The 9713-nt window shown below is 40.5% G+C and overlaps 1 protein-coding gene across 1 annotated transcript; it reads left to right on the forward strand.

Annotated features, from left to right (window-relative positions):
• Positions 1-2771: 2771 nt before the first annotated feature.
• On the forward strand, positions 2772-4421 carry LOC106579980 (lymphotoxin-alpha). The gene is made up of 4 exons (XM_014160466.3): positions 2772-3162; positions 3346-3373; positions 3482-3532; positions 3632-4421. The coding sequence occupies exons 1-4, from the start codon at positions 2959-2961 to the stop codon at positions 4099-4101; spliced, it is 753 nt and encodes a 250-aa protein (XP_014015941.1). The 5' UTR covers positions 2772-2958; the 3' UTR covers positions 4102-4421.
• Positions 4422-9713: the final 5292 nt, after the last annotated feature.

Raw genomic sequence — 9713 nt, forward strand, 5'->3', positions numbered from 1 at the left:
CATACAATGACATTCTAGACAATTCTGTGCTTCCAACTTTGTGGCAACAGTTTGGGGAAGGCCCTTTCCTGTTTCAGCATGACAATGCCCCCGTGCACAAAGTGAGGTCCATACAGAAATGGTTTGTCGAGATCGGTGTGGAAGAAATTGACTGGCCTGCACAGAGTCCTGACCTCAACCCCATCGAACACCTTTGGGATGAATTGGAACGCCGACTACAAGCTAGGCCTAATCGCCCAACATCAGTGCCCGACCTCACTAATGCTCTTGTGGCTGAATGGAAGCAAGTCCCCGCAGCAATGTTCCAACATCTAGTGGAAAGCCTTCCCAGAAGAGTGAAGGCTGTTATAGCAGCAAAGGGGGAACCAACTCCATATAAATGCCCACGATTTTGGAATCAGATGTTCGACGAGCAGGTGTCCACATACTTTTGGTCATTTAGTGTATCATGGATGGTCAGTCCTTGCATCCATAGCTCGGTCTATGAATTTGAGAGTGGCAAAATTTCTCCAGCCCCATCCCTTAGTTTTCTTTGCAAAACAGGTGGTGGGGAGTTCTTCGTTATTGTTTCAATTAAGAATTCTAGCTTTAAGTTGCATAACTTAATTCATTTTGCGTCCTTTTTGTGGGCATAAGCGGCAACACAGCAAAATGTTTTCATGTGTAGCAGTAGCTCCACCTCAGCTGGTGCACCGTCAGTGGGAGCTGCCAGCCCCACTGGGCAGCAGCCGGCTAGGAGAGGACCATGCAGCTAGACCCCCACGAATTGAGTGTGTCCCAGCAGATGGGCAGGGTCATCATCCATGTGGCAGACAGGGTGAATATCCCCTTGGAGGTTTTGGATGAGCAGGATTTTCAGAGAAAACAAGGAAACTCACCTAGTGTTGGCAGTTGTGTGGGGCTGACTGGAGGTAGGCCAGAATCTGCCTAGGCCACTACTCACAATGGGGTTGTGTTTCAGGTACGGAAGGAGATTGATTACGTGTGATGTGAAGGTCTGGCAGTTCCTTGTACCAAGTTCCCTTCAAGCCCATGTCCTTCGAACTGTTCGTGAGGCAGTGGGGGAGGGTCACTCCCAGAAGACCGAGACCCTCCAACGCCTGAGAGAAGTTCTATTGGGTTTGCTGTCGTCCCATCTACACTCAGTGGCTGTGTGTTGAAGGTGAAAATCAAGCAGAGGAGAGTGACTGGCAATCGTGATCAAGGCCGCTGTGGTGATACTACCATTTTCTTGGGAACTGATGGCTTCTACGGTTCTGGCATCTGGATGGACCTGTATTCCTCTAGCCACAACTGTAGAAACCATTAGTACCCTTACACCGGTCGTTCCAGCCTGGCAAGGTGGTCTAGATTGATGGCTCATTAGAATAGTTGGAGGTGTTGTTTGTACATAGTTTGATTTTTGCAACCATGAGAGTGTCAGTCAGTGTATAGGGAACATTCCTCTGCCCCAGGCATTGCTGATGCATGCCAGAGCTTACAACGTCTAGATAGATATTTAAAGTATCAGCTAATCACATCATATGTTATTGCAATCTGGTGCTCAACGGCACACGCAATCATTGTTTTTTATTTTATTTCACCTTTATTTAACCAGGTAGGCAAGTTGAGAACAAGTTCTCATTTACAATTGCGACCTGGCCAAGATAAAACAAAGCAGTTCGACAACATACAACAACACAGAGTTACACATGGAGTAAAACAAACATACAGTCAATAATACAGTAGAAAAATAAGTCTATATACAATGTGAGCAAATGAGGTGAGATAAGGGAGGTAAAGGCAAAAAGGCCATGGTGGCAAAGTAAATACAATATAGCAAGTAAAACACTGGAATAGTAGATTTGAAGTAGAAGAAAGTGCAAAGTAGAAATAATGGGGTGCAAAGGATGCAAGGTCTGAACAGGGGAACGTGACCTATGTGTTCTGTTCAGAGGAGGCTAGTGATGGGAGGGCAACTCATAATAATGAATGGAGTCAATGGAATAGTATAAAACATATGGAAACCAGGTGTTTTTTGAGTCTGAGACCCTTCCATTCGTTCCGTTCCAGCCATTACTATGAGCCCGTCCTCCCCATTTTAAGGGGCACCAGCCACCACTGGTGTTGTGACAATGAAGACTGAGCATGTCTACTGCCAGTTATGGTCAATAAAGAGCTGTAACTTAAACAAACCATGAAAAGACCATTTTAATTTTGTCTATTTTTTGCTTTGATTGGATGACTTATCCTCTTACAAAATATATTGCTGTTTTAAAACTGCAGTAAAAGTGCTGTAACTGCAGTGCACTGTGGTATTTTGGATGCAATAATTGCAGCATAACTGCCGTGTATTGCAGTTCAGTTATACTGCACTGTAACTACAGTTGTACTGCAAAATTACTGCAGTACATTTTGAGGGTTATTTTGGAGGCAGTATTTCCAGCATAGTGTACTGCAGTTATACTGCACTGTAACTACAGTTTTACTGCAAAATTACTGCAGTACATTTTGAGGGTTATTTTGGAGGCAGTATTTCCAGCATAGTGTACTGCAGTTATACTGCACTCTGACTGCACTCTTTTTTCGTAAGGATTTATTTAATGGTCTATTATTTATTGAACATTTCGAAAGATTATACTTTAAACTTGATTGAAATTTGAATCCTGTAACAACTTGAGAAATACAAATTAAATTATCTTAAATCCATTGTTGTTGAGTCACGATATTTACAACAATATTTTGGTTTGTTGTATTGTATGGCTAGGTTCCTATTCAGTCGTATCAAGTTCAATGTCTGAACAGGAAGTTAAGTGTTACATGAAAAATTGGCCACTGCAGGCCCTACACTGAAACTCACAGATTGAGACAACACGTTTACACGATACCCTGACTGTAGGTGGAACGTGGGCGACAAGATTTATAAACGTCGGACTTGAACGGCAAAATCCATTGAGTAGTACTCACTCGCTGCTGATCATGACAGCCGCTGCCAATGAAGAGGTTCGCTGTGAGATCCGGTGTCATTGTGCGAAGAGTGACAGGATTCTTTATTCCCGGGTGAGCCGCAGAGATAAAGTGCTGTCAGTGTGCCTCACTCGGTTCGCTGCGTTTGTCTCTATACTTCTATCGTGTGCTGCACTCCTGCTACACGCATATCAACATAAAGCAGCGTACAACCAGGTAAGCTTATTTGTGTGTGTGTGGTAAGAATCAACACTGTTAGGCCCAGTAGCCTAAAGTAAATGTATATAATTATTAGAGAGATCAGAAAAGGCTTGTTATTCTAATTGTAGATGGCTGTGGTGTATCTTGCAGACTGTTATACACAGTAAATCTGAATGAATCTTGTGTTTTTATTTGTAGCTCACTTCAGCGGGAAGCTATTCTATAGGTAAATTCTGATTCTGATTATTATTATTATTATTATTATTATGGTTGTCATGATATTATTATAATCATCGTCATCATCATCCTCACACTGTCTGTTTTATCCCTCCAGGCGGTCTTCAGCAGCAGCAAGTTAGAACCAATCCAAGTGCCCATCTGACAGGTACAATTATGATACCCACACTATTCATGATATTACTGCCTGAAAGACCAATCAATAAGACTAAGCTAAAAGGTTATGTGCTCCTTGTCACTCTTCCAGCTCCAGACTCATTTAGTCATTCGAAAAGGGAATACCTTGAATGGGAGGACAAACGTGGACTTGCTCACCTCAACGACTTTGAGTATGATGACGGCGACCTCATCGTGCCGAAAGATGGCGTGTACGAGGTTTACCTGCAGATCACCTTCCGAAGGCCGAGTCACTTTGTGTGTAGCAAAGAGGGCCCTGTTTTCATCCTCTTCCAGAGGGTGATCCTGTTTGCAATGAACTACCCGAATGACAGTGCACTCCTAACAGCATCTGACACAGTGTACTGCAGTCAGCCTCCTGGCTCAGAGGACTGCATGGAGGAGGACTCAGTGATTCCTTACTGGCAAAAGTCTCCACGCACGTCCGGAGTGTTTAAACTAAAAGCTGGGGACAGGCTTAGAGTGAGTAACGAGGACAGGTACCATGAGTTGATGCTCCTTCAAGAAGATAAGACGTTTTTTGGGGCACATCTCGTTTGAGGTACAGGTATAATAATGGACTTTAGGGCTGTATATATGTCTGCTTTAGGTTTCTGTTTTTTATTGACTACGTCATGACTTGTGTCAACTGCTACATAATGAGAGCATAGCTTTGTTGAAATTATTGTAACCACTATCACTTATCAGACAAATGTAATATCTGTTCACTATATACTTTATTTATTTCTGGAGAGTTTTGATTTGAGAATGATTTGAGAATGTGGGTGAAAGAGCACTTGAAGTACAACATTGCAATGTTATTATGATCTCAAGTGTGGCCATAAATAACTTGTTATTCAGTGAAACAGTGATGTTACTATAGGGTTAGCCCAATTCTGATCTTTATCCACAAATTTGCATTTGACCAATCAGCTCTTTTGCCAGTAATTTGGCACAAGATCAGAATTGGGCTTTCTGTGTAAATGCAGACTATGACAAATACAGTCTGGGAAATGTATGCCGAGTCAGCGAGTTGCATTAGTGGGGAGGACACGAGGGGGGTCACGTGTTTGCAGAACAGAGGTCCCGAGTTCCAGTCTCAGTGTGGTCTGATGGGTTAGGAAGAAGTACAGTTAAGCACGGTGACGTTAGTCACACAGACAAATAGGGAACTTTAGATTAGATTGATGATCCTACCCAAATACGGTATGTGGTATTCAACTTCATTTATGTTAGAAATAAGTAGAGTCCGACCTGGACCGTTGAAAGTGTTTGTGGGGTGACAGTTCCTACGTAGTAAGAGAATTGGACTAGTTACTAGAGGGCTGCTGGTTGAAACCCCCAGGGCTGATGAGGAATATCTGAGTTGTGCCCTTGAGCAACACATTTAATCTTAACTGCTCCATGCCTCTCTACGGCTGACCCTGTGGTGTTCCCAGCCTGTCACGTGGGTTTGGGTACTGTGTCAGCTACAAATGTCCCTAAAGCTCATTCAGTTTTTCTACTGTATAAAAAAAGTAAAAGTGACATTTGAGGTGTGTTTCCAGCAGATAAACAACAGTATGGGCGTACACTGTGTTTACCACCTCAACCTAACCTTACTTAAGAATGCATGGCATGCACGCTATTGCACCATCGTGTGACAGACAACACCCATTGTTGTAAATGTTGATACAATGATGCAAGGCTTCCTGTTTACACAGGCTGACTAGTGGCTACAGAAAGTATTCACACCCCTTGACTTTTCCACATTTTGTTGTGTTACAGCCTGAATTTAAAATGTATTAAATTGAGATTTGTTTGTCACTGGCCTACACGCAATACCACGTAATGTCAAAGTGGAATTATGTTTTTCAACATTTTTACAAATTAATAAAAAATGAAAAGCTCAAATGTCTTGTGTCAATAAGTATTCAACCCCTTTGTTATGACAAGCTTACTTAAGTTCACGAGTAAACGTGCTTAACAAGTCACATAATAAGTTGCATGGACTCTGTGTGCAATAATAGTGTTTAACATAATTGTTTTATTACTACCTCATCTCTGTACCCCACACATACAATTATCTGCAAAGTCCCTCAGTCGAGCAGTGAATTTCAAACACAGATTCAACTACAATGACCAGGGAGGTTTTCCAATGTCTCCGAAGAAGGACACCTATTGGTAGATGTGTTCAAATAAAAAAGCAGACATTCAATATCCCTTTGAGCATGGTGAAGTTACTAACAACACATTGGACGGTGTATCAATACACCCAGTCACTACAAAGATACAGGTGTCCTTCCTAAGTCAGTTGCCGAAGATGAAGGAAACTGCTCAGGGATTTCACCATGAGGCCAATGGTGACTTTAAAACAGTTACAGAGTTTAATAGCTGTGATAGTAGAAAACTGAGGATGGATCAACAACATTGAAGTTACTCCACAATACTAACCTAATTGAAAGAGTGGAAAAAAGAAGCCTGTACAGAATAAAACATATTCCAAAACATGCATCCTGTTTGCAACAGGGCACTAAAGTAATATATTGAAAAATGTAGCAAAGCAATTAACTTTTGTTCCTAATACAAAGTGTTATGTTTGAGGCAAATCCAACACAACACATTACTGAGTACCACTCTACATATTTTCAAGCACAGTGGTGGTTGCATCATGTTTTGGGTTTGCTTGTAATCGTTAAGAACTGGGGAGTTTTTCAGGATAAAAAAAAACGGAATGGAGCCAAGCACAGGCAAAATTCTAGAGGAAAACCTGGTTCAGTCTGGTTTCCAGCAGACACTGGGAGATGAATTTACCTTTCAGCAGGACAATAACCTTAAACACAACGCCAAATCTACACTAGAGTTGCATACCAAGACAGTGAACGTTCCTGAGTGGCCGAGTTACAGTTTTGACTTAAATCTGCTTGAAAATGTTTAGCAAGACTTAAAAATGTTTGTCTAGCCATGGTCAAAAACCAATTTTACAGAGCTTGAAGAATTTTGAAACGAATAATGGAAAATGTTGTACAATCCAGGTGTGAAATGCTCTTAGAGACTTATCCAGAAAGACTCACAGCTGTAATCGATGCCAAAGGTTATTCTAATGTGTATTGACTCAGGGGTGTGAATAGTTATGTAAATGAGATATTTCTGTATTTCATTTTCAATACATTTGCAAACACTTTTTCATCGTGGGGTATTGTGTGTGGATGAATGACAAGAATTTTTTTTTTTTATCCCTTTTGAATTCAGTCTGTAACACAACAAAATGTGGAATAAGTCAAGGAGTATGAATACTTTCTGAAGGCACTGTAATCCCATGGAGTTCGAGTTCTGCACCTGTCTGTAGGACTAAGAGTTTATATTGATGCTAATCAAGGTAATAAAAGAAAAACTGACAAACTAAAGTTGTAATTTTCACAACCTTTTCACATTCACCTTATTAGCCTATTGTCTTCACCTTCATGAAAAAAAAGATCGACCTTTTATGACATTGAACAATAATGAATAATCCAGGTGGTAAAACAGAAACACAGATCAGAGTTTTTTTGTTATTTAGTGTGAAAAAAATGTGTAACATTTCCACCGACCATTATGTCACTCTTCAATTCATCTTTGAATAAATTACTTTGAAACTTCTGGATATAATCCATCACTCTTCTGAAAGAAGATACTCATCACATTATAGGTTTGCATGGTGACCCTAAAAGGAATGACAAAATGCGTAATGAAGCTGTAGTAAGACACCTGAAGCCTGTACGGACTACACAAACAATAAAACAATAAAACAATAAACATGTGGGTTGGATTTGAACAAGGTGTGAATGGTACGATAAATATCACTTCTAAGGGATGAAACTGCACCTGCCATTTTCTGTGAATCCTGACAGTTATTTTAGAGTAGTGGTTATCAAACTTTTTATTGTCCCATACCCTTTCAAACATTCAACCTCCAGCTGCATACCCCCTATATAGCACCAGAGTCTCTCAAATGTTTTTTTTTGTTGTTGTTGCCATCATTGTAAGCCTGCCACACACACACTATACGATACATTTATTAAACATAAGAATGAGTGTGAGTTTTTGTCACAAGCCGGGTCGTGGGAGGTGACAAAGAGCTCTTATAGGACCAGGGCACAAATAATAATAATAATCAATAATTTTGCTCTTTATTTAACCATCTCACATATAAAACTTTATTTGTTCATCGAAAATTGTGAATAATTTACCACAGATTAATGAGAAAGGTGTGCTTGAAAGGATGCACAAAACTCTGCAATGTTGGGTTGAATTGTAGTCTTGGTCTTAAATCATTTCCCACACACAGTCTGTGCCTGTATTTAGTTTTCATGCTATAGAGGGCCGAGAATCCACTCTCACATAGGTGCGTGGTTGTGAAGGTCATCAGTGTCTTAACAGCGCGATTTGTCAAGGCAGGATACTCTGGGCGCAGCCCATTGCAGAAATCTGTCAGTGGCTTCTGATTAAATTCAATTTCAACAGTGTCTCCTGACCCCTCCTGTCTCAGCCTCCAGTATTTATGCTGCAGTAGTTTATGTGTCGGGGGGCTAGGGTCAGTCTGTCACATCTGGAGTATTTCTCTTGTCTTTTCCGGTGTCCTGTGTGAATTTAAATATGCTCTCTCTAATTCTCTCTTTCTCTTTCTTTCTCTCTCTCGGAGGACCTGAGCCCTAGGACCATGCCTCAGGACTACCTGGCTTGATGACTCCTTGCTGTCCCCAGTTCACCTGGCCGTGCTGCTGCTCCAGTTCCAACTGTTCTGCCTGCAGCTATGGAACCCTGACCTGTTCACCGGACGTGCTACCTGTCCCAGACCTGTTGTCCCAGACCTGCTGGAACCCTGACCTATTCACCGGACGTGCTACCTGTCCCAGACCTGCTTTTTTCAACTCTCTAGAGACAGCAGGAGCGGTAGAGATACTCTCAAAGATCGGCTATGAAAAAGCCAACTGACACTTACTCTTGTGTTACTGACTTGTTGCACCCTCGACAACTACTATGATTATTATTATTTGACAATGCTGGTCATTTATGAACATTTGAAGATCTAGGCCATGTGCTATTATAATCTCCACCCGGCACAGCCAGAAGAGGACTGGCCACCCCTCATAGCCTGGTTCCTCTCTAGGTTTCTTCCTAGGTTTTGGCCTTTCTAGGGAGTTTTTCCTAGCCACCGTGCTTCTACACCTGCATTGCTTGCTGTTTGGGGTTTTAGGCTGGGTTTCTGTACAGCACTTTGAGATATCAACTGATGTAAGAAGGGCTATATAAATAAATTTGATTTTGATTTGATTTGAATTTTCACAGAACCGCTTGTTGCAATTTTGATGGGGCTCTTTTGTTCAGATATCGTTAACTGGACTGCAGGGGATGAAAGGGATAACGAATCCAGTTGTTTGTGTCATCCGTTTCAGGAAAGTACCTGCGTAATTACGCAACCAACTCACTCAGGTGCTTCGCTATATCACATTTGACATTGGACTGACATTACTCCAAGGAAAGCCTTTGATTCGTGTTGTTGATTCTTGGCCTTTTTTACTCAGCTTTGTGTTGGTATTTTATTAGGATCCCCATTAGCTGTTACAGAAGCAGCAGCTACTCTTCCTGGGCTCCATACGAAACATAAAACACGACAACATACAGAACACTTGGACAAGAACAGCCACACAAATGTAAAATAAGATCAATACAATAAAAAAAATCAATAAATAAAAAAGGTTCTGTACTGCATACACATACAACATATTAATATACTGCAAATACATACAACATATTAATATACAGCATAAACATACAACATATTAATATACTGCATACACATACAACATATTCATATACTGCATACACATACAACATATTAATATACTGCAAATACATACAACATATTAATATACAGCATAAACATACAACATATTAATATACTGCATACACATACAACATATTCATATACTGCATACACATACAACATATTCATATACTGCATACACATACAACATATTAATATACTGCATACACATACAACATATTAATATACTGCATACACATACAACATATTAATATACTGCATACACATACAACATATTAATATACTGCATACACATACAACATATTAATATACTGCATACACATACAACATATTAATATACTGCATACACATACAACATATTAATATA

The sequence above is a fragment of the Salmo salar genome, chromosome 20 (genome assembly GCF_965601325.2).
Source record: "Salmo salar chromosome 20, fSalSal1, whole genome shotgun sequence".
Classification (NCBI taxonomy): domain Eukaryota; kingdom Metazoa; phylum Chordata; class Actinopteri; order Salmoniformes; family Salmonidae; genus Salmo; species Salmo salar.